Genomic DNA, 26,030 nt, shown 5'->3' with positions numbered 1-26,030 from the left:
CTATTATTTAAAAACTGTAAGGACAAGTATATTATACACAGCCCCCGTCTCCTCCTCCCCGAACACACATTCATAACGGTACTTTAATCTGTCTCGAATCGACTTCAAACCCATTTTGCCCTTAATGGGAGTTATTCATTTTCACTTGAAAGGTAATATCTGACAGCTGGATATTTAATATGATGGATCAGCTGCCGATTAACAAGGCGCTGCAGCATTCTCAGGCCAGTCCCCCATATTCTTCCCCCTTTCTCCTACTCAACTTGTGAACCCGCTGGTGTCTGCTCCTTGTTTCAGACCATACCACCAAGAGTCAGATCCCAGCCAACTGCCTCCTTCCCAAAGACCCATCTGTGCACTGCCACGAGCTGCAATTCCAAACATACTGCATCACAGCAGTATGGAGAATTCTCATTCCTAACTACCTTCCCTTCCAGTCCCCATTGCTGCATTCAGCTGAATACAGGCAAAGCAAGTTCAGGGAGGGGGAAAACAACTACAGGTAGCAGTACTGCCAGAGGGGGGCAGAGATCAGAGGATCTGGGACTGCTGAATTTCTCCTGGTAGGCTTGTCCATACTGAATGGGCTTGGAAATGACCGTGTTCCCCACAGCACTGCTGGCTGCATGCCTGGTGCTTCGTGCCTGGCCGGGCAGCAGCCTCCACGTGTGCATGTACAGTCCTGGCTGCACCTGGGCTACAAACCCAGGACTCTGCTGTGCTGCCAACTCCACAAAAACATCCAAAGCAGGGCTGGAATGAGCTTGCAGTGTCAGTGCTGACTGATGGACACCATCACAGACGCTGCTCTGCCCTCACAGAATGACGGGTTGCTCTGCTCAGCTCCCTGCTTGAACTGAGACTCTCCCTGTGGTTCAGAACTGGAAATGGCTTTAAGATGTCTGCAGGGCCAGAGCTGACCTTCCCTGCTTCCTATAATAAACGTGCTTGGAGCACTGGGAACACGGCACCACTCTGCTGCTCCTCCACTGAGGAACACAGTCCCTCCTGGAGGGTTTGGGGAGGAGGCACCACCACCAAGAGCCAGCAGGGTGGTCTGGCACAGCCATGGGAGCCCTGCTCTAGACCTGCACTGGGCGGGGATAACAATGACAGTCACAGCCTCGGGTCCCTTCAGACCCCTCTAGGTGGTGACTGTAGCTCCCGTGGGTCACACTGTGTCCCTGGGCACTGACCACTGCCAGCTGCTCACCAGTGGAGTGTTTCTGGATGCAGTGACTGAATTCAGCCCAACCATCAGCCACCCCAGGCTGCTGAGCTCCAGCTCCAACCTTGGGAGTCACAGCAGGGTATTTTCTCTTCTCCTTTCTACTGTGAAGCAGCCTGCTTAGAATTAGTAACAGGTAATTAAAATGTACCATCTCCTAAGTGTCCAATTTCATTAAATCACTTAGTCCAACCCCATAACCTTAATCCTTCAAAACTAGAATTATTGATGATTGTCCAGACCCAAGAATAACTGATTTGTTGCACATAGGATATTTTAAGTATTAGTTTTTGAGTTGACAGCTCAGCTGGGAATTTTAACACCAAGACCGAAGCTTGTTGTTGACAAACAGTCAAATGCACAAAATGACACATTCAGTCCACATCACAGATGATCAAAGGAATTAAGAACTCTCTGCTACCAGGAGAAAGGAGGACATGGCTTGGTGTCTCCCTGCAGAACTCTTAGCACAGCTGGGACCTTCTGTCTGTGCAGAGAGGACAGGACAGAATGTCCAGAAGGCCACGGCCTCGAGGGGCTCAGTGACACTGGAGCACACGGGGACACTCCCTGTGCCAGCATCTCACTTCCAGGCCTTTTCCAGGCCTCGCAGGGCAGGAAAAGGAATTTGCTTTAAAGTAAGATGTACATCTGCATATCGGATGGTATTGTGGTTACTTTGACTCTTTAGGTGGATTTAGTTCAGATTCACTGAGACCTGGTTTCTCAAAAAATGTCCCCTAAAGCCAAGTGCAAAGGGGCAGGGCTGCCACAGCACTTTGGAGATCTACTGATCTTCTCGCTCTTCTCAGCAGCTCCTGCTTTTCTCAGGAGGAGGAGAGATCCTCCCTGGGTACATTCCAGAGGTGACATGGGCACTTCCTTGCAAGTGGGGGCCTTTCCTTTGCTGGTTCCAGAGGCAAAGCCAGCATGGAGCCCCTAAACTGCTGCTCTCCATCCTGGTGGGAAGGAAGTCACCACCCACCTCCTACCCATCAGATTCTTTTAGCTAAAGTATCACTGACAGCCCCTTCATCTAAACTTCCATCTCCCAACCAAGCAACATAATGGAAAAGCCAATTAAATGATTATTAATTCATGCTGCTTTCCGTAAGCCAGAGGTTCTCATCTCCCTGCATTCCGTAAACCAGCTTGCCACTTGCCCTAGAAATTTACAGTGGGGTTTCTGCTATTGCCATTGATTTAAACACCACCAGCCTCCCAAAAACTCCTTGCCATGAAGTCTAGCTGCTGGCCTGGGGAACTTCTCAGCGAGACCAGGGAACTGTGCTTTCACTGCCTGATGGAAAATAGCATTCTGCATTTGGTGGTGCCTCCTTCCTCAAATCACCTCAGTGAGTTCTTGGAGCCATCAGTCCTCGGACCAGTGGGAGCTGCTACTGTGCTAGTGTGCCACACAGCCCTGTGCCATCAATGCCCAAGGCCTCTGCCCCCTGTGCCCTCACAGCTCCTGTGTGTCTCCTGAAATCCAGGGCTAGTTTATCTGTTCATCCATCCTCCAGAAACTGCCTTGATGCAGGAATGGCCAGAGCCCACACGGACTGCTGGGGAAGGGCACCCAGAGTTGCTGCAGCACTGCCACCTCCTCAGTAACACAGAGCCAGCATGTCCTCCCCAAACACTGTTTAATTCCCCACTCCCTAAAGGAACTTCCATTCCAATCAGCTGCTGTAGCCACACCATCAGGCCTGTGCACTACCTGTTGCCCTGCAGTGTTTCTCAGCTCTGTACTTGACAGTAACTCAGCTGACAGGTAAATGTCCCATGCTCGGTGCACTCTGCACCCATCCTCACTCCTGCTTCACAGCCCCAAAATGGCTGAATAATTTGTTTTTCTAATGCTGTGTCATACCTTCCCACCTGCAGCGAGTACCCACAGCTGAATTACTATTAAATATTCATATCCAGAAGCTCCAGCTGCCACCAGGCTTCCCTGCCTTGCCCCCTATGAACACGAAACACCCAGCAGATGCCTCTGTGAGATGCCAAGCAGCACCAGGGGCTCCTGGAGGTGGGCTTTGCCTGGCACCACAGACCTCTCCTGCAGCACCTCCAATGCTGGCAGAGCCCAGCCTGCCCAGGGCTCAGCCAGCAGCTGCATGGAGCCACCCAGCCCAGACATATTTCTGAGCTGGAGCTGCCACCCAGGAGCCTTTTGTGTTTCACATATCCTTGGAAAACAGTGAGAGGCAAGCTCCCAGTCCTTGTCTCCCATCCCCTCTCCCTGGCTGCCCTGGCTCAGGCGCCGGTGCTCAGTGGCTCCATCGTGCCCTGGTCCCCTCCTGCAGCCTCTCAGGCCCCATCCCGGCCATTAAGTGCTCCACAAACGCCAGATATTAAAAAAAAGCAGCAAAAAGCAGCCGGGGGGAGGAGCAGGAATAGATTTCCGTCAGGATGTGCCTGACCTGTTTTTTTCAATTTCAGTAATTAGAAAGGCAGTCGGCCTGTAGGAATTATTCATAAACTGCAGGAGCTGTGCAGTATACATTTATGTTAAACATGTCAAATCCAATTGAAATCATGCCTGCCAGCACCATACTCCATAAACACACTTTTCTGCAACAATTTCCCAGCTCTCAGCAGCCCATTAATACTTCCTTTAATAGCAATCTACCACGGATTCGAATCAGGGACGGTCCATTGCACTAATTGCTCTGTTAGGTGAGCATCACGGACAAAAAAAAAAAAAAAAAAGAAAAAATCATTAACAAAAATAAAAGCCCTTCAGGCCAGTCCTCCAGAAAGATTTCATTTTAATCTATATTTTAAGTAGACTTTGTTTCTTGTTTTTGTGGAAAAACCCCTGATATTCTCCATGTACCCAACGGAGAGTGCATTAAGGAAGCCTCTGGTAGCTGGGTCACTGCTGGTGATGGGGCTCTCTGTCAGAGACATGATCCAGCCCCACTGCAAATCTGAGAGGCCTTGTACTGCAAGGAGCAGGGCTTCAGCTGAGTATCCACCATCTACATTCTGCCTTAGAAATGGAATTGGGATCAGCCACAATGCCTTTCCCTCTTGATGGTTTGCTTGTGGTGAATTTCACATTAGCCATGACGAGATAATGTCTAACACTGAGTCATCAGGCACACAGCATCTCCCTGCTCTGCTGTGGAGGCACTGCCATCTTCCAGAACCTTCCTGAAACCACAGAGATTTCTGTAAAAATCAAGCTCCAATAAGTCCTTCTATGGGATGGACTTTTCCCCAACTATATTCAATTGAAAAGTATCACCTAAAAAAATGTTTCTGCTTCACATTATTGCATTTTAGATAGAAAGAATGAATCAATACACTTATTTTGCAGTTGAGACACTTTGACAAGTTTACAGTGGGAACAGAGGTTTTCTCCTTGGTGCTGACACTAACGCCAGCACAGGCTGCACCTGGACTGTACCTGCCGAGGTGCAGCACTCACCCTGGGCTGGGGCAGGGAGATGGGCAAAGGAACTCAGGGTCTTGTTACATAGCTTGCAAACCTTTAAGAGAGTGGAAGAAATAAATCCCCTGTGCACAGTGAGGAAACTGAAGCACAAAGGGATGTAAATTGCTGAGGAACATAACAATCAAATTGCAGGTGGTGAGCAGCAAAAGTCTGTTGCCCTCCGCTTTCACATGCCCCATCACTGGCTTTCAGCCCACGCCTCTCCTGCTTCTCCATCTTCACACCTGGCTCAGAGGCTCTTCCTAAGGTCAGCCTGTCCATCCAAAGCAGGACAGACTAAGCCTGCCCTATTCCTGATGGCAGCTCCTCTATAATCTTCTTGAAAGACCTCTGAGGAGCCTTCCCAGAAAACCCACTGCAGTGCTTAAGCCACAGGCTGTACAGGAGGACTTTTAAAAATTTATCTAACATCAATCTTTCTCCCTTCAATTTAAGCCCTTTGTGTCTTGTTGTCTGTATCCTCAACATGGAGAACAAATAATTTCCTTCCTTTCAGAAGCATTTCATGCACGAGACTTATCTTGTCCTCCTCTTTGGTCTTCTTTCGGGTCAAATAAGCCTGTTCATTCCATTTTCTCCTCCTGACTGATGTTGCACTGTTCTGGGCTTTCCCTGATGTTTGGGCTTTCTGAAATTGCTGCCCAGCCTCCCCAACAGCCCAGCTCAGGAATGGAGAGCTTTTCAGTACCAACAAAACCCACCAATGGTGCAGTATTGTCACCTACACTGCTCTGTCTGTGCTTCACTTCAGCCTGTCCTGAAAAGTGGCACTGAAAGCCTTCCCAAGGAGACACTGACTCCAAACAGGACCTTCTTCACATGAAGGGAAATTGGGTCGTGTTGACATGATTTGTTCTTGACAAATCTGTGTCGACTGCTCCTCATCTCATTATCTTCCCATCAGCACTTACAAACAGTTGTTTGGTCAATTCCCGGGAAAATCTGGGGCAGAGATGGCAGGTGTACAGTTCCCCAGCCACTCCCTCCGCCAGGGACAAGCCCTGTCAGTCCCTCACTGCACCTCCCCTCTCTGCACAGCACAAGGGAGGGCAGCTGGCAGGTTTGATATGCTCCAGGCACTGAGTCCCAGCACCCAGGTACAGAGCAGCAGGTCAGGGACAGCGTTCAGCATCACAAGTGCTCTGCAGCCCATCCCTGGGAGCTGGGGACAGGCTGCTGCTGACACAGGCTGTGCTGCTCTGCTCAGTGAGGGAAACGCAAAGAGGGCTTCACGTTCTTTAGTTTTATGACACTGTGGTCACAGCCTCCCCCTCCTGCTCTGTGTCACCAGCCTCCTCCTCCTCGGGGAGCTTCCTGGAACTGCATGCTCCCCTCCCTGCTCACGGCTCCACTGGTACCAGGTTTTGTGTCCCTGCACCCTTCTCTTCTGGGGCTGTCAGGCATAACCTGAGCCAGCTTCTGTTCCTTCCCATGTCTGAGGTCCAGGAGGACTGTCAACACACTCATGTTCCTCGAGGGACAAGAGCAGAAACAAGAGCAAGGTGTGGTGCCTACTTTGCACACTGGCTGGACAGCAGCTGTTGGAAACACAACCTGGCTTTAAGCTCAGGGGGTGGTGTTGCACGTTTGGGAGCAGCCTGAGCCCATCACACACACCTTGGCTCACACAAGGCTGTGGTCCCACGCCCCATGGGCTCACAGCCTGCTCTGTGTCCTCCCCACAGCTCCCTTTGCAGACCCCATGGAGCTGTCCCATTTCTGATCTGCTCCTTGGCTCACCAACACTGTGTTAGGAATTTCACTGGCAGATTGAAGAAATTAAGCCATCCAGATTCAGAGTTTCTGTACAGAAAAGGGTTTAAAAAGCAGGCTCCTCATATTTTGAGATATAAAGTTTGCACACAGATCAGGCTTTTTAAATGCTTTGGGCAAAGCTTAAGGTTTGGGCAAAGAGCCCTATTTACCCCTGAAGAGATTTAATCAATAAAGAAAACTTACATCTGTCTGTGACACTTCACAAAATGGTTGTGCTGAGCATCACACAATCCCACACAACGAACTGAGACTAAAGACCACCTACAGCCAAGCCAAATTGCATTTCCAGGTTAAGAATCAGTATGTGATGGGAAGGAACACACTGAGCAACCTCAGCGAGTACAGCCCACCCTGAGAGCACAAACCTCACCAGCCACAGGGCCCAGCTTGCTCTCTTCCCTTCTCGGGACACATCTTCCACTGTCTGAGGCTGAGATGGGCTAAGACTGTAACTGTCCAGGTGATATACCACATCCCATTTTGGGAAGACAATTTAAGACAATGTATCTTTGCTCGGGGCTCTCCAAGAGGCACCATGAAGGCAGCAGGAGAGGCTGCCTGGAAGGAATGTTTCTGAGGGTTTCTGAGGCATTGCACTGACCAACATTGAGCCTGCCAACACACGGGACCTGGAGCCAGAACTGCTGTGTCCTGGGCCAAGGAAAATCAATGCCACCTTCAGCACCTCCGGGTCTGGACCCAGAAGTGCTGACGAGGGCAGCGAGGACCAGATGAGGGTGGAAGATGGATGGCCCTCTCCAGGGTGGAGCAATCACAGAATCATCAAACGACACACTTGATCCCACCAGGTGCTGGCGGCTGGCAGGAGGGGCTGTGCCCTTCTCCTCCCTCCTCTCCCAGCTATTGATCCACATTGCCTGGGGCCAGTCCCAGAGCACCCCGGCCCAGCCTGACCCACCACAACTCCATCTACTGAAAGCCTTCACAGAGGGTGACACTTATGTCGCACTGACACTGCCATATTGTGGTCAGCCAAAAACAGTTTTGTGGACCACTGTTTTTTCCACCTCCCCTTCCTGGATTTGAAGAAAATGAAGGACCAAACACCACCTCTGCTAAATCACAGAGTCATACCTGTCCATTTACTCTGGTCCTTGTCCCCTCCACTCTCTTGCTCCTTGGCAGGTTCCTCAGCATCACCAGCTGTTTCATTGGGCCCTTCCGCATCTTCACTGGGTTCTTCTGAAACAAGAAAAGCAGAAAGTGTGACACAGGCATGGAAGGCAGTACGGAAGAATAGGTAGCTGCCAAAGAGTAACAGCAACAGCTAAGGCTGTGCACAAGTGTTGGGTGGCAGGCCATCAGCATACCCCAGTGCTCTCCCAGCACACCTGCTTATTGGTCAAGGCAGAAACTGTAAAGAACTGAGAGATGAAAACAAAACGAACCTCACCTACTTCTGCCCTGGAGCTGCTGAGGTCCCCTGAGGTGTCATGTACAGTGACATGGCTCTCTACACAAGAAGGGTCTACCCAGACACAGCAGGCATTACAGAAGCATGGGCGAGTGACCTGAGCCTGCAGCACCTTCAGCCTCATCCTTCCTCCTCATCCCCATCTCAAGCTCCCCAGACCCAGGGACAGGGTGCAGTACTGACCCTGCTCACCAAGACGCCAGAGCCACTGCAGACCAATGACATCCCTCCTGCCCAGACCATGCTTGGAGCAGGCTGGTCTGCTGCAGCCCCAGCCCAGACACGAGGCACAGGAGGAACACGCTGGCAGCCTTGCCTTCATCCCAGCAAGGGAAGAGCCCGCAAATCCAGGCAGCACCATGCAGGTGCAAAAGCACAAAGGAAACACTCAGTGAAATGCTGAAAGCTCAGAACATGGAGCACCATGGTCCTGCCCATAACGGGCACAGAATGTGTGGGGCAGCTCCACTCCAAGGCACCTGGTCAGGTGGGGCTCTGGGAGAGAGAGCTGTGGCTGCCAGACCCCTTACACCAGGGTGTAACAGCCACGTTATCATCTGCTGTCACGGGTGTTAACATACAGTCCCTGTAACTGACAGGGGTTACCCCACCACTGGGCTAACAGAGGCACTTTCAGGCCATTATACCGATTTTCAGGCAGGATAGTTTAGAATTTTAACTCACACTATTTGGTCATGGTAAACCCCATGAACCCACGCAATCCTGAGATTTACCTGCACCACCTAATGGCTTCAAGCACCAACCCCCATCCTCCTCCTAACAAGGGCTAGAAATTCAGATTAAAAGTATGTATTAGCAGCTTGCAGATACTCAGCAGTGTCGTTAGAGGATATGACAGCCTACACTGGGAGTGAGAGGGGAGATGGGTGGCAGTGTTGACAAAGGCATCCAACATGTAGAAAGACACATATCACTGGTGCAGGGGTGAGATGGGCAGTCTGCCATGAGCGCTGAGTGCTCAGGTTTGCTGGGAGAAGGGATGTGAAACCAGCAGTTGGGCTCACATTTCAGAAATTAAAATTCCAATCTTTTTTCCACTCTAGGGAAAAAAACACAACAAACCATCCCCACCCCAACCCCACCACCCTGGTGCCTTCAAACCACTTCACACAGGGCAAGGGTGTCCCTTCAGCTGGGGCAGCTGCCATGAAAGCAGATTTTAGCTGGTTTTATTAAAAACCTTTGGTAACGGATTTCTACATTTAATTTAAATCATCATTTAAACCATTCTTTGCTGGCTCAGGTGTTCCGAGGCCCTCTGGAGAGCATGCCCACGGCATCATCACCCAGATACAGCACATCACCCAGTGCCCTGGCCCTGGCCCCCCATGGCACAGCCCCAGCCCCCGGCCCGGAGCACAACAAAGGGCGCCTGGCGCAGCGGCACTCCCGGCTGCGACCCGGAGGTGTCAGCATCGGCATGGGAGGAAGAGGAAGGGCGAGCCAGGCTCAGCCGCTGTCTGGGCTCTAACCTGAGCATGTGGAAATAATACGTGTCTTCCAGTGTGCTGTCTGGTTCGAGGGGAATAAAATAGGACATTCATAAGCAGTTACACCATCTGTCTTTATACCATCATCATCATCAACAAGGGAAAAAATAGCTCTTTAAAATGGATGAAAGCCCAGGCTGACAGTAACCGGAAAAATGTGAGCTATGAATACCAATAACGGGAGAAAATGATTAAAAAACAAGGCTACAAACAGCAAGTCCCCAGCACTGCTGGGGCTGCAGCTCCTCACGTCCATCCACCAGCAGCCTGGACTGAGCCCCCACATCTCTGGCAAAGAGCACTCCACAGTCCTGCACCAGGAACGCTCCCTCTGCGGACACAAACTGCTCCTGGCTCCGCACCCTCTGCTAGGCAGAGGGCAGGCAGCACATCCAGCTGCAAACCCTCCTCCTGCTCCACCCTGAGCTTTTTTCTGAAAAGTAATTTTTCTAAAGCAGGATGGGAAGGGAGCAGACTCTGGGAGACTGAACCAGCACTGGGTAGGTCCTGTCCCAGCCCTGCTCAGCCCCTTGCTGCCAGGGGCTCTGGCACAGATCCCGGGGAGGGAGAAGCACTAACTTCATCTCCTCGTGCTGCCCTTCCAGCAGAGCTCTTGGGGAGGCTGAGTCTGCTCTGCTCACCGTGCTCAGGCTGGCTGGCAGCACAGCCACCCAGGGACAGTGGGGACAGCCACCCCAGCCAAGCTGGCTCTGTGCACTGAGTGGGCTCTGACCCGCTGAGAACTTGCCTCCAGCACCCACAGCCCTGTCAGACCCAGCCTCCAGCCCACAGACCTCAGCGCTGACAGCAGAAGCAGCCAAGGCCCTGCTCCTGAAAGCTCTGTGCCCACGCTCTCTGAGCCAGCTGCTGAGCCACAGCAGCAGCTCCACGGTGCACGCAGGTCTGGAAGGCCAACACCTGTGTGAAGGCTCCATCCATCCATCCATCCCTCCCTCCCTCCATCCATCCCTCCATCCATCCATCCATCCATCCATCCATCCATCCATCCATCCATCCATCCATCCATCCATCCATCCATCCATCCATCCATCCATCCATCCATCCATCCATCCATCCATCCATCCATCCATCCATCCATCCATCCATCCATCCATCCATCCATCCATCCATCCATCCATCCATCCATCCATCCATCCATCCATCCATCCCTCCCTTGTACTCCTTTGGGGCATCCCTCTCTGAGAACAGGCTGGCAGCAGTCTGGTAGGGAAAGGTCTGCTCCTCCCCTCAATCCACTGCACAGCACAAGGAGCTTCCACTGTCCCTACAAACTGGAGTCCCTGTACTGAGCAGAGCCCACCACCGTCCCCATGACACGGCCCACAGGACCCACCTGCACACAGTGTGCCGAGCACCCCGAGGCCAGCTCCTGACCGAGCAGTGTCAGCAAGACAGGGAACTTACTCCCAAACCACCATGACCTTTCCACCACCACCCAACCCCTCCTCCCCAAAGCTGCACATTCTGTTTGGACTTCAGAGGTGCAAGAGCTGCTGCTGTGGGATTTGTATGGGGGAATCATGTCCCTGAGAAACCCAAACAACACACACTGTGCACAGGTTCCCATGCCACAGCTACCTGAGTCCATGGTGGTTTATTAATAACTTTTAAAAGGAATTTTCCCACTGCCAGGGCCCAGGTCAACACTGAGAGCAAGTAGTGCAGACCCTGGAGCCAAAGGAGCTGCTCTTCCATCTCTATCCACCTGCCCCACACAAAATCCTAGGCAGAGTCTTTGCTTCCTTCATGAATAAATCATTTTAGAGAGCAGTATTTCCTTTTAATTTAAAATTAAACCATTTACTAAGCGGGGGGGGGGGGGGGTTGGGGGGGAGGAGGGGGAAGAGCAGGAGAAGAGTCTGGAAAATCACAAGTATCTGACTTCTGCAGAGGTCAGGGAAGCTGTGACTCAGTCACACACCAGAATGTACCCAAACTGCCGCATGCAAGTGCACAGGATCACACCACCGAGGTCTGTCCCTTCCCAGCCCCAGGAAGTCTGAGAGCTGGAGAAGTCGGGAAATGCTGATGGGATCCAGACCAGCTTGAACAGCTTGACCTCTCACCTCTTCTTCTCCCAGCCAGGTTTTCCTTAACAAACCCAGATCTCTTATCCGAAGGGATAAAGGGCATTTCTGGGGTGGCGAAAATGCAGGCATGGGAAAGAGCGTGCGCTGCCTCTCCACCCTCCGGCAGGCTTGAGAGCTGAGAAACATTAGCTGTCATGAACCACAATCAAATCAGGTTTGAAATATTTAGCAGTGGCTTGGAAAATGTGGCGGTGCAGCTCTGACAGGCGAGATGTGCAGACACCCATTTTCCATTATAATGGAAATATCAAGCCTGTTCTGAATATGTATAACCTAGAAAAATGTATTGATTTTTCATTCGGCATTAAAAAAATGAAATACCCTGCAGCTGTCAAAAGCCTTTTGTTAAAAGCTCATCTTTCCTGGAATGAGGTTTACCAGAAACAAGTTTTAATTGTACACAGGGTCTCTCCTTTGGAACAAAAAGAATCGGTGACGCTCCCTTTTTCAGGATAAGTAGCCAAAAAAGCCGACAGAAAGACAGGCCTGAGCCCTGGCTGCTGGCTGCACGCCGTGGCTGTCGGGGAGGGGAGGGCTGGCTAAGCCTGGCCCAGCACCACCTGACCCACAGCCCTGTGCTGTCACTGGTACAAACCTGACCCACAGCCCAGTGCTGTCACTGGTACAAACCTGACCCACAGCCCAGTGCTGTCACTGGTACAAACCTGACCCACAGCCCAGTGCTGTCACTGGTACAAACCTGACCCACAGCCCGGTGCTGTCACTGGTACAAACCTGACCCACAGCCCAGTGCTGTCACTGGTACAAACCTGACCCACAGCCCACTGCTGTCACTGGTACAAACCTGACCCACAGCCCAGTGCTGTCACTGGTACAAACCTGACCCACAGCCCAGTGCTGTCACTGGTGTAAACCCAAGCCCCCCCAGCTCTGTGTAGAGAGTTTCAGGTCCATATGGAGGAGGAGGAGGAGGAGGAGGAGGAGGAGGAGGAGGAGGGAGGTCCACAGTGGGTCAATGCCCTCCTGCATCCTGGAAGCCCAGGATGAGCTCAGCTGCCCCGAGCTGTGCCAGGGTCACCGTGCAGGGCCTGGTGCAGCTGGCTCAGGAAGGGTCACCAGGAGCACGGGGAGGGCAGTCCCAGCTCACACCACGCCCCGGGCCCAGCACACTCTGCTGTGCTAGCAGAGCAGAGAGAGAGCCCAGATGGGGGGCTGACCTCAGCTCCCACTCAGGATGCCTGCATGTGCTGCAACTCCATCTGTGCCAGCTCCTAACGGGATTACTCTACATCAGCTTGTTCATTCCTACTGTTTCCTGAAAGGAAAAGCAGGACTCCCAGCAGTGCAAAGGCAGCACCAAGCAAGGTTACGAGAGGAATGCCACCGAGCTCCATCCTGGATGCCAAGCTGGTGGATGAGTCCCACCTGACAAAGGGCTGCAGGAAGACAATATAATGCTACATGTACCTTGGCTTAATGAACTTATTTCCCAGACAGCTCCACTCCAGAGCATGGCCAGGGCATCTCTGCTGCTTTCACTGACAAACACAAACTGCTGACTGTGGCATGCTCAGCTGACACGGACATCAGAGTCACAGAATTGTTTTGGCCCAGGAGGGACCTTCAAGACCATTGTGTTCCAAACCCCTGACATAAGCAGGGATATCTTCCATTAGACCAGGCTGCTCCAAGCCCATCAAACCTGAATTTGAACACACCCAGGGATGGAGCATGCACAACCAAGAACCCTTCCCTGGGAGAACATCACCATTCTCCCACTCCCTGGCAACAAGGCTGAACACTTTTTTTGCAAACTGGGCTATATTTTAAGCCAGTCAAACCCAACAGGGACTTACCCCCTTTAATTTCAGTTGGACTAGAAAGGTTCCTGTTATTTTCACACATGAAACATAAAAAAAAGGCAAATTCCTTGAGCATGTTTGTAGTGGAGCGTGATGTGATTGTGTTGTCATTTACGGGAAATAATCGCAAGCCCATCTCTCCCTTTCCCCCCATTTTCCAGTCCAAATAACCATGAAAAATTACACTTCAATGTCAGGAGGACAACAAAGGAGGGGCTTTCTCCTGCGGCTTGACGGCTTTTCAGCCTCCCCTTTCTTGGACAAAAACTACCTTCAATTCTGTTTCATTTTAAATGTGATCTAACAAATGCATCTTGACAAGTTCCTTTCTCTTTTTCTTTTAAACAGTATTTTGCACAGTTTAACCTAGCTCCAAACTGGAATCAGCTGGAAAGGAGATGCATGCAAAAACACAAACACAGATCCAACAGCAAAACAAAAGAGCCCAGCTCCAGGTCTGCAGGGAGAGGACAGAGCAGTCCCCACACAGAGACCTGCAGGACAAGGGTCCAGAGACAATGGGACCCGTGGGAGGAGGAAGATGGAGGAGTTGGATGGCAGAGGTGACAAGGCAGGAGCACAGGAAAGGTGCCTAGGAAACGGGTGCCTAGCCCACTTTGTGATGGAAGGCAACCCCAGCCTTCTGCTAAAAACACCTGGTGGAACTACTGGAGCAGCCAATGGCAGCTTTTGTAGAATCATGGAACCATTTGGGCTGGAAAAGCCCTCTAAGATCATTGAGTCCCACTGCTCCTCCAGCACTGTCAAGGCTCCCACTGGCCCACGTCCCCAGGCACCACATCCACGTGGGCTTTAAATCCTGCCGGAGATGGCAACTCTACCACTGCCCTGGATAGACTGTGCCAGGGCTGGACTGCCCTCTCCAAGAAGGAATTTTCCCAATACACAACCTAAACCTCCCCTGGCTGAATTTGAGGCCATCTCCCCTTATCCTGCCACGTGTGCCTTGGGAGAAGAGCACTGCAGGCTCTCACCAGACTGTGCCAGTAGAGCAAGAGAAGCTTTCTGCTCACTGGGAATACAGGCTCACTGCAGAAAAGCTGTGGAGATCCACAAACAAACCAGTGCTGATGACAAGCTGAAGTTAATAGCCAACTTTAGCAACTTTGCAGCAAGGTACATCTTGAGAGCACTGTAACTGTAACAAAAATGAGCTATAATTAATGCATGCTTAGCCTTAGGGGCTGAATATGCACAAGAGAGCTCCCAACAACCTTAACCCATCATCCTCACAAATCACACTTAAATGAAACACTAAAATATCCTTTTCTGTTTAGTTTTTTTTTCTTTTTTTTTTTTTTTAATATATAACTCCTACTCTGTCCTCCCTCTCCATGGTATTGCTCCAAGGAAAAGTTCATTAATGTCTTGCTGACCCTTTTTCTCCACCTCCCCAACTGTTTCCCAATCTCAGTTTTTTTAAGCCCAGCTAAAAACTTGGGAAAGCCATAATTGCAGTGCCCAGGTTTATGACTGGGCATAAATATCCCAGCAGCCTGTTGGACCCCAAGTTCCCAACACAGACATGGGGCAGTGGAGCAGAGTGGTGGGGCTGATCCAGGGCAGGGGAGCAAGGACTTCAGATCAAGGGGCTGAGCATGCCTGGAGTCCCGAGAAGGACAGGGCCAATACACCCAGCAGGATGGACAGACACCTCAGTACCACAAGGACAATACCTGTGCAGGCTCACCAGGCAGAAAAAATGGCCAGGTAGAGCTGCAGTACCAAAGTTTTTGGTGCGAATGGTCATGGTCTCACTTCACTGCAGAGGAATGGAGGCCTGGCAGCAAGGCAGTCCCTCAAAGACACAGCCCCACTTCCAAGCCCGGGGAGTCTTCACTGCCATGCCATCCCCCCTCTGCCAGCACCGAGAGCCCTCCCAAACCAAACACCACCTGGGCTGGCACACAGCGGGGAGCAGGTAACACAGGTGAGCTCTGGTATGCACAACAAACACCTGCTGAGGAGAACAGGGAGGGGAGACAGCCCCCAGCTCTGCAGCCATGGAGCTGTCCTCAAGGGCATGCTTGAGGGGTCCCACATCCCCCTGGCACAGCCCGGCCTGGCTCGTTCCTCCCTGGTTTGGGTTTGTGGCACTGGCACAACGTCAGTAATTGCTCTTCCCCTTGTACTAAGGAGCTTTCAGCAGCAGCAGCAGCGCCTTCAGCTTCCTGGAGCCTACAGCCCCTTTTTCTCCACCTCTCTGGGCTTCGGGTAATTGAAAGCGACTGCAATTTCAGCGCTGGCTCTCCAGCACTCAGCTGCACTGGGAGGTCAGGGAATGTCAAGTGAAGCCTTTCCACTCACTCCCCACCACCACACACTCACAGGGCAGCCCATCCACGCCTGAGAACAGCCAAACTCCAGGGGCACTGAGCAGCCAGAGGAGCCCAGCCCAGCAGGGATGGGGGTGCCCACTGCGGCCTTGCACCACCGTGAGCTGCACAGCCCTGCCCACCCTGGCCTTGTTTTCTTTCCCTTTTAATTTAAAACAGCTGATGGGTTTCTTTTCAAGGAAACCATACCTTCATTCTTATTTCTTTTGCATCATCACAAAACCCCCTCCCCTGTGATGCCCATGTCTCCTGACACACACAGGGGAAGGATCTTCCACTTGTCATCAGATCTCAGGAAGCAACAGTGAATGGCTGCTCCAGCTCCCAAGTGAAACACAGAGGATCAAGAAAAAGGGAAGAGCACAGAGCAGCTCCCAGTGAGACACGTGATGGTACTGATGGCTCTCAAGCTGCCAGCCTGAGGCCAAGCAGGGAGGCAGCATCAGGTGGGCCATGCCAGGGGACTGGGCAGACAGAACCCTTCAGCCACCCTGGGATGGTGCCGGGGCTCTGCAGTCCCTGAGGCTGGCCCTGGGATGGTGCCGGGGGTCTGCAGTCCCTGAGGCTGGCCCTGGGATGGTGCCGGGGGTCTGCAGTCCCTGAGGCTGGCCCTGGGATGGTGCCGGGGGTCTGCAGTCCCTGAGGCTGGCTCCTTCCCACTAACAAGGGCACGTCAGGTGCTCTGGGGACTGGCTCCACTCCTGGAACCCGGAGGAAGGTGCATGCACAGGTGGTGAGTCCAGCAGAGGCCTGTGACAGGAATTTATTTCTCCCAATTACAGGCGGCTGTCCCCAGCCCCAGTTCATCAGCGCAGCCGAGTCCATGAAAGCCGTAACGCGCTAATCAGATGCACAGCGACTTCCTGCAGCTGCCGGCTGCTCCCAGAATAAGGGGCAACTTTGGGATGCAGGCTTCCATCCAGTCCTGCCCCTCTCTGCTCCCTGTGCTCTGCCTATGCCAGGCCAGAGGTGGTTCCCCTGCCGGGTCTGAGGCGCTGCCTTGTGCTGCACACGTGTGTGGAGGGGCAGGCAACGCAGTGCCTGTCCAGATGTTTTATCTCCATGCCCACAGGAATCCCTCCTTGCTTCCAAGGATGAGTTACAGATTCTCAGGTTAAGTTTTTAGGGGTTTTTTTGAGTTTGATATAAAATATTTGCTCCCTTCAGCCCAAAACCGTTCTGAAAAAAATGGTGAATGCCCTGAGCAGAGAGAGAAGGGTCTAAATACCACCCTCACAGAGCAAATGTAAGATGAAAATGCCAGGGAAAAACCACTGTTGAGTTCCCTTCGGGTGCCCTCAGAAAAACAGCACCTCTGCTTTTGGAAACCTCTATTGAAAGTGTCAGGCTGCACGTGGCAGGCGCAGAGGGAGGGCTGTGCGCCCAGGACAGGGTGATTGTTCCCTGCTCTCTGGGATGCCTCTGGGCTGTGGCCATTTGGTTTAAAATAAGCAAACAAACACCACGTCCCCTCCTTCCCCATCCAAAGGGAGCCACAGGAACAGGCTGTGAACTTCGTGCTGTGCCCCCAGCCTGGCACAAACCACCCCAGCCCCAGCAGCTCCACGGAACCTGGCCAGCAGGAAGGCACAGGGACACTCCCTGCAGCCTGCTGAGAGAGCATCGATCCAACACACACTTGGTGCCTTCAAAGTTGTTTATGATCAATATGCAAAATGCCCACGGCATTGATCTGGTATTAATTTTCAATTAGGGAATCCACAAGGGGTCTCCCAGGGTCAATATCCAACAATCCGAGGTAAGTCCACAGTGGAGCCTGTGGGACTGATGCTGCCCAGGGCCTGGGGCTGCTCCTGCACGCCCTGTCCCGATACCTACGGACAGTCCTGATGCCACAGTGGTGCTGGCACTCGGGGCAAGCCCCTGGCAAGTGGATTTAGGCAGCAGGCTTCAACCTGCACGCTGTGTTACCGTGTCAGCAGGGTTACTGGTGCTGGTGGTGTGGGATAGCCCAGTGCAGGGCTGTGCCCAGCAGCATCTGCGGTCAGCGGCGGGCCGAGGGGCTCCGGCAGCTTCCCAGGGACAGAGCAAGAACCCAAACACTGCCTTTCACCATGGAACACGGGTTACAGAAACCTGTGCATCTCCAAAAACATGTAAGTGTCAAAGGTGCCTGTGTGTTACACAAAGGTTACAAAAAGTGAAAGTAGTAATTGAAAATGCCTCGAAAACCTAGAGAAGCATGCCCCTTCCCAGCAGCGTGACCTATCCCACCAGCCACGCTCCCGACACCCTCACTCTGGGAGGCCCAGAGTGAGCTAGCTGCTGCTCCAAGCCCTGTGGTGGCACTGGGAAGGGACGTCCCCTGCACAGCAGAGAGGTGATGATGTCTCCTTTGTGCAGGGGAGGTGACGTCCCCTGTGCCCCAGCCGGCCTGTGCCACCCACGGCTCCACCACTCACTGTGCTAACCAGCACATTAGCTACCCAGGCTAATTGGTTTATGGATAACATTAATTACCATGTTGCTCATTAATGGATGAAATCTTTATTGGTTCCATTGATCAGCGGGACTTGTTAGCCGGCCTCCTAACCAATGGCGGATGTAACAAGCTCTCTTATTGGCATATCAATTAATGCAATCAATTTCTGGCCAGCGGCTGCCATTCGCTTCCCTGCTTGTTAGGCTGGGGGAGACAGAGTCATGTCAAGTAAGCATTTATTTAAAGGGTTTCTAATTCTTCTTGAGCTGACTTCCCAGCAGGCTTTCTGCCACACAAGGGTTTTCTGCCTCCAGAGACCTTCCCCTTTCCTCCCCTGCAGAATCAGATCTATGACTGTCCCTGCAAACTGAATAATTTCTGTGAAAATATTTATCGAGTCTGGCGAGTAGGAACAGCCACAGCCAGAGGTATGGGATTGACAAGTCAGACTGTGCAACTATCCCAGTTTAACACACTGGGGAGACTGGCAGAAGCACAACCCTGCTCCCCAAGGACAGATGGGCTCACCAGCCATGCTGCAAAGCCTTCCTGCACATGGATTAATGCTAATTCCAGGGTCAGTTCCCCAAATTAGCATAATTTTGTCAGTGAACACAGCAAGGCCTGGGTACTTCTGCCCTATCCCACCTCCCAGAGTGAACGCAGACCATGTCACATGAGGCTGCATCCACATCCCAGGTGATGCTTGCAGCCAGTTCCTCTGCCTCAGCCTGGAAAAGGAGAGCAGGATCACACTGCTCATGGGAGGAATTAGCTGGAAAACCCACGGAGAAATGCCACGGACTTACACGAGCCTGACAGTCTTGGCAGAGCAGTTCTGCCTTCCTGAGCAGGGTGGCACAGGGGATGAAACAGCACAGAGCTGGTCGTGGCACGACAAAGACTCAGAGACCTGAGCCACCTCCCCCATGAGCAAGAAGGGGCTTGCAGGTACCTGGACAGGAGGCCAAAGATGGCCACAAGGAGCAAGAGCCTCTCTTCTGATTCCCAGATGTCTGCTCTGTTTTCCTTTGGGGTACTGGCCAGAGTTTGCTCACAAAGAGCTCCAATCCCATCCGACTGGGCTGAGGCTCCCCTGCTGGCAAGAGGCCCCAGGTACCCACAGCAATTCCTCCTGGCCTGATCCCCACTCCGGATCCTCACCCGGGTGACTGTGTGGGAAGGATCTTCCCCACCAAACACAACAATAAATCAAACTTTATCAGAGCAGAACTACGAATCTGTGAAGACTCCAATAATTTCTAGCCATGGGAATAACACCACAAAAGTACTTTTTAAACTAATTACTCAGATTCTGAAGTGCTGCCCTAATGAGCCTTCCTTCTGCCCAGAACTTGCTAAGAGAAAAAAAAAATCTACCTTCAGTACAGTAATTACTGCTTTCCCCTTCAAACTTCTAACTGGAGATCAATGCTGCATTTTAAGACTCATTGATTTACAATTAGCCTGGCTTTCCTGCTAAAGTGTTTTTAAAGCAGAGTTTACTTTTATTTTATTTTGAAATCTCAAAGATCTGGTTCTTAGATTTTACATGCTCATGAGAGGTGTGCTGGGAGCTCATAGGGAGGCAGGCACACATCGGAACAAGAAAAGAAAACAGGCTTTGTTATGCTGAGATTAGAAATAAGAGACTGAAATATTTAAGGTATAAACATGAAAAAAGAAGAAGGAGGAAAAGAAGCAAAGCAAGAGGAAGGGAAGAAAAATGAAAAATAAGAAATGTAATTGCAAAGAGACATAAAAATAAACTGCAGGCTAAGGAAGGAGAGTCACTGCCTGGTGGCTTGGAGCTCTCACTGCTCTGCTGCTCATCAGCATCCTCAGGAAACTCAGCAGCAGCTTTGTGCATCTCTGCAAAACAAAGCACTGGTTAAAGCAGTGCGTGGCGGGGCGGCGCCTGCGCAGCCTGGCTGCTGTGCAACCTGTCCCGTGAGGAGAGCACGAGAGCAGAGCAAGTGAAGCCATTAAGAATTCCTTGCTGATTGCTTCAAACCTATTTTCTCTGTGCCATAAAGGTAACAGCCTCACAGATACCTCTGCCTGCTCTCTCCTGCCTCCACCCATCCCAGCAATATCTGTTTGGCATCCCCTGCCCTGGACTCCCAGAGCTGTAGCAGCTGGACTCTGGGACCCAGAGAGGCTGGGGGGGTCTCCACACCTTGGAGATGCTTCAGACCCCAGCAGAGACAGCTCTGGCCAGCCTGTCTCCGAGCAGGGCCTGGGCTCAGAGGCCTCCAGAGGCTCTGCCAAGCTCCGCTGCTCCAGGAGGCTATGAGCATTGGTTGGTTCTGACTCATTTTTGTGTCATTTCTGCTGGAAAGGAGCTACATTGGACAAGCCAGTTCAGCCTTTGCCTCCTGCTTCTCCCTTCAAACCCAACATTAGGAAAATCTTCCAGGATTAGCATGAGTAGCGACCCAACTGGAGACAGCCAGAGGAGCCGAGAAGCAAAGGGAACCACTGGCAAGGGTTTCCAGTTGTGGGGCCACCACAGCAGTGCAGCTTGCCCTTCACTTGTGCTCTCAGAGGTTTTATTCTTTATCACTACAGGGTCCCTGGTGCCAGTGGCAGATGATGATCCTGGAGTGATGAAAGCAAAGCAAGAAAACAGGGAAGCATCTCTCCTTTTTGTGTTGCATTTTAGAGAAAGCTGCTTAGCCCCATTTCAAAGACTAATATGAAAAAAGTGCAATTAAATCCTTGAAAAACTGACAGATCAGCAAAACAAAACCACCCGGAGGAGAGCACGATTGAGCCTCATTAAGGAAGAGTTCAGTCTGTTTTTAAAACCTTTCTTAACATTTAGCTGGTACCGCTCAGCAGCCGCCACTCCCAGCGCGCCCGGTGCAATTACTGTCAGAACGGAAAGGAAAAAAATCAGCCTAGGAAACAGGAATTAAAGCACCAGATCCAGGCAAGAGAAAAAGGTTTGGCTGTAGTGAAGCCAGCCAAATTTGGCCCCCTCCTCGGGAGTCTGTGGCAGTGCTCAGCCCTGCTCCATGTGCTCTCACACAGGCACACAAGAGCAGAGCACGGCGCTGGAGCAGCCCCTGCCTGTCCCCAAACACTGCTCGGCAGCCACAGCCCCGGCCAGAGCAGAGGGACAGTAAATGGCACCGACCTCAACAGCAATTACAGCCACTGCCTTGGACAGTAAGGAAGGCCCAGGCCCCAGTCCTGCGCCGCGCTGGCAGAGCTGGGCAGGCGCCGACCGAGCCCTCGCCAGCCCCAGACAGCACTGGCACAGGCCAGACCCATTCCTCTGCAGCGGGGGCGGGGATGGAGCACATGGGAGACAGAAAAGATGGCAGAGAGATGAAGCCATTTTATTAAATCAGGCAAATTCTAATTTATTCTGGGGAGATGGAGGAGAGAAAATGGATTCATTCTCAGCATGCACACTCCGTATCATCTGATCCAATCCTCACTGCCTCGCCAGAGGGGGAGGGGGCCTCGGCCGGCTGCAGTGCTCCCACAATCACAGAAAAAGATTAAAAAACAGGATGATTCTCCTTTCAGACTGCACAGCGGTCACGGGGGAAAAGGCTCTTCCTGGGGGTGTGAGGTGCCATGCCCTGCTGTCAGCCATTCCCGAGTTTGGGGGTTTGCCCCTTGGGGATGTGGATCGGGCAGCACAAGGTCCGGGGCCAGCACAGCACGTGCACCACGCAGGCAAAGGAGACAGAGACACGAGGGAGAGGAACATCCTGCAGGGATCCTGCACACTGCCATTTCTGGTGTTCACCCCACCATGCACCCTCACAGCTGGCAGGGTAATCACATCATTCTTCACCAGTAAGAGATGCTGGAATAAAAGTGCCACGTTGGCAGCACTGAGGAGGTTGGTGGGACCTCAGGTACCCGTGGGCTCATGCACTAGTGTACAGCACCACTGGCGCATGTGACCACGGGCACTTCAGGCTGCTCATGCTGCAGCCAGCACAGGGCTTCCACAGCAGAACTCAGGAGCTGAGCTCCTCTGTGGCTCCAGACAGTGCTTGGGAGCCAAGGAGCCCAGCCAGGCTGGAAACCAAGAGTGAGGGCATCCCTTGTGGCATTGTGGCAGGATGGCTCAGGTTATCTGAAATGCCAAGGGCTGCCATGGGCTCTTGATCTGGGGATGGCAGGTTATGACAGTCGGGGGGGACACCTTGCACAGAGATGTTTCCAAGGGGAGCTGATTTTCAAGCTCTGTGTTTGCTGGCTAAGTGTGATGGGCACAGCTGCCTGACATGCAAAAGCCAAAGAAACTCCTGCTCTAGAGAAGAAATGTCACTGACCAGCACCACACAGTTTTGGAACAGGGACGGAGTGAAAATGCAGAGGTTTGATTAAAAAGCACTGAAGAAAAGCAACAGAGCTCCCGCTGCAGAGGACAGCCATCCTCCCAAAGGAACAGAGACCTGCAGCCCCTCGCTGCCCACAAGGGACAAGGGCACTTTGGGGTGGACATGGACAATGCCAGGGCACCTCAGAGACGGGAAGGAGAGAGGGTGCTGCACAAAGCTCCGTGGGCACCAAGGTACCTCCCACTCCAGAATTAACTAGAGGGAAATGACAACACCACAGAGTTAATTACCAGTGGCCCAGTAAGTCCAGAAAAACAAACAAGACCTTGGGTGAATAAGAAGAATGCCGACCCTGGCCAGGGCAGAATGCCTTGGGCCTCATTGCCCTGCACAGAAATCATTCTATTTATGCTTGCAATGATTAAATGAACTTTTAATACAACATCCTTCTAAAATACTCCCCTGCAGGAGCCCCCCTCCCTAAAACCATCAACACTCGTCCCAGCTCAGACTGGGGCCTTGAGGGAACAGCTTTGCAGGAGGGAAAAGGCCAAGAGCCTGGGGAGAGGGGCCAGCGTGCAGCACCTGGAGCACAAATTCCAAACATGAGAAATTCCTGTCTTGCGTCCAGCTCCAGCAGGGGCAGTGAAGCTGATTTTATGACTTATTTATTTATTTCGTCTTTGATGAACAGAAGGTTAATATAAGAACAACTCCTTGGCAAACCTTTAAGGGTAATTCAAGCGACACTGATGTGAATCAATGTTCCCTTTGTGAACGCATTACTTGGCAGAAACTGGCTTTTTGTAACCCCCTTAAACCTAGCTGGCAAAACAAAAAGAGAAAAAAAAAACGTCCTTCAAACAAAAGGATGAGGTGAAAATAAAGAGAGAGTCGACTGCACTTTATTCTCTTTCACAGAAGCAAATGGATTTGGTGCTTTTTATACATTAATCAATCAATATCACTGACTGTACATCAGCGGCGCAGCCAAGTTATGAATGACCTTTCTGGCAAAGAGGACACTTTTAATGCTCATAAGACTGCTCATAGCTTGCAACTTTCCGAATTTATGCCTGCATGATTACCCCTGGCAGGCAGGCGCCCGTGAGCGCCGCACTGCCCCTGACAGGGCTCGTCCTTGCCGGCTGGTGCAGCAGGAAGGGGCTGCTGCCCCGCACCGCCACTCCCCACAGGTCCCTTGGAGCAGGGGACACCAGCAGGGCCTGACCCTGCCAGGCCACACAAACAAACCACGAGGGCCCCTCCACGCCACACACACAGAACAGGAGCCAGCAGTAGGTGCTGTGGAAGGGAGAGCTGGCTGTGCAAGTGGAGTGGAACGGCTGGCGCTGAGCAGGGCTGGCAAAGGCCAAATTAATCCCATTGTTTGGCCACAAAGGAGGCAGCAAAGTAGCAGTGGAGGCCAAGGAACAATCCCAAACACTCAACCCTAATTCAACCTTCATCACCATGAAAAGGGGATGGAAAGGGCCAGAATGCTTCAGCTCAGTTGGTAACCAGAGAAGGTGCAGCAGTGCCTGCACAGTGAGCACTGCGATGGGCAGTGAGATCGGGCTGTGCCCCTGGTGCCCTCACTCTAACCCCAAACCCCAGCCCTGGGGAGTGATGGGGGCACGCAGGGCCCCACACACACCATCCCAGAGCAACACCGAGATTTAGGGGTTTGGGGCGCAGGCAGGGGCACGGGGGGCACTGAGTGGTCCGGGGTGTGGAGCGGCCAGCACATCCCTGCAGACCAGCAGAAACCTGCACCTGACAGGGGAGACAGCACCTGTGAGAACAGAACCAAAAACTCCAAACCAGTGCTATTTATTTAATGAAGTGACCACACATGAATGAAAAGCCTGAAAAGGGGTAGGAGGAAGTACAGAGAGGGAGGGGGCTCGGGCTCTTTGAGCTGAAGGTGGCCTTCCCAGGAGCATCCAAGGGGAGGTTCAGTAGAGTCAGACCAACACTGCTTCTCTCACTCACCACTCTTGGAAGGACTGACACGGAAAAGGGAAAAAATGCAAATTGGAAGCAAATACGGATAATAATTTCTCATACAGCTCCCAATTAACCTTTGGAACTTGTGGCCTCAAGAAATCATTGAGGTCAAAACAAAATAGATGGCAAAGGCATTGAGATGTGCAACTCGGAAAAGCAAACTGAGTATTTAGACAAAAGAGAAACGCTCTTGCTTAAGGGCATGAACTGAATTTTAGTAGGAACAAGGATGAGACCTCGATTTAGGCAGGTTATTATTTGTTTATGGGCCCCCAGATTTCCCTCTGAAGCAGTCAGAGCAGGCAGGACACTGGTGCTGACAGGCACGTTATTAGCCAATCTTAAGAGTTTTAGTGGAAAAATAAATGCATGTGGTAGCTCCCTCCCAGGCAGTTCTGAGGACGTTAATGTCATCACCAGAGGATCAATAGGCCTCCCAGAAGGGACAGGAGCAAGTGCATTGCAGAAGTACAGGCAGACAGAAGACCAGAGCAGCGACACAGGAGAGTGGTCCAACGTGCACACCACAGCAGTGGGAGTGCTGGAGCAGGCCAGGCCAGGGGGCACTGCCAGCCTGAGCCAGCTGCTGCAAAACCTTGTTTCACAATTCATCCCCCTGAACACGGAGGGAATCTCATTTTGCCTATGGCTCGTACAGGAAAAAAGGAATCCAATTCAGAACCCAAGCTGTATATCTCTTGCAATTAAATCCACAACCTACAGATTAGAGGTGGAGGAGAGCACTTCCTTTTCTCACAATGTCTCCTCTGAACAGAGGTCTCAACCTTCCCATTTTGGGCAGTGTATTGGGTTTGCATGGCGAGGTTTGAGTAGCAGGGGAGCTCCTCCTTCAGTCCTGCCAGTTAAAGACCATCAGACATTTGCTCCTGCAGCAGAATGAACTATGGGAGAACCACGGCAGGGACAAGCAGGAACAACCAGGAGAGGAGCTGATGCCCTGCAAGGATATTCCCCAAAGAGAGGAGGTGCAAGGAAATTCTCTACAGTGCTGAGCATGATCCTGTAGGCTGGTATCAGCTATGATAAACAAATGGATCTTCCACATAGGACAGTGAAGCCTATAAGTCTAACTGGGCATGGCTGGTGGCAGCAGGATCCAAACCCACCTTCCCAACAGGAAGGCACATCAGCGTGCTGCTCCAGGTCTCACCTGCTCCACTGCTTACTCACAAACCAGTCAAACATCCTTGCTGCCCCTGAACACAAAGCCTGTGCCCAGCTGAAGGTGAGTGACCTTTCCTTTCTGCCACTGTCCCCAGCCAGGGTGTCACTGGGCCTGTCAGCCGGGAACAAGGGACCACCAGAGGGACCACCAGAACTCTGTGCTGAAGCTCCAGCCCCTTTCAATTCAGGTCAACAGTGGAACAAAAGAAGAGACTCCAAACTAATACCCCAAGAACAGCACAGCAGCCAGGCAACTCTTTCAGCTCATTAACCTGGGCACACAGGAGGAGACACGTTTGTTCCAGAGATATTTAATTTGAAGCCCAGAACCACAGCAAGGGAGAAAACAGAAGCGCAGCAATGGCTACAAGAGGC

At 52.0% G+C, this 26,030-nt stretch overlaps 1 protein-coding gene across 2 annotated transcripts in view; it reads right to left on the bottom strand.

Annotated features, from left to right (window-relative positions):
- The window catches only part of ZFHX3 (zinc finger homeobox 3), a 125,534-nt gene that overhangs the window by 23,378 nt on the left and 76,126 nt on the right, over positions 1–26,030 (bottom strand). For both annotated transcript variants that reach the window (XM_050978892.1, XM_030227512.2), the window contains exon 5: positions 7,566–7,673. In XM_050978892.1, the coding sequence (XP_050834849.1) occupies positions 7,566–7,673 (108 nt within the window). The remainder of the gene's footprint in view (positions 1–7,565; positions 7,674–26,030) is intronic.

Source organism: Serinus canaria, chromosome 11 (assembly GCF_022539315.1).
Source record: "Serinus canaria isolate serCan28SL12 chromosome 11, serCan2020, whole genome shotgun sequence".
NCBI lineage: Eukaryota > Metazoa > Chordata > Aves > Passeriformes > Fringillidae > Serinus > Serinus canaria.
The sequence above is the reverse complement of the archived record's forward strand: the minus strand, read 5'-3'. Positions and strand labels throughout refer to the sequence as shown.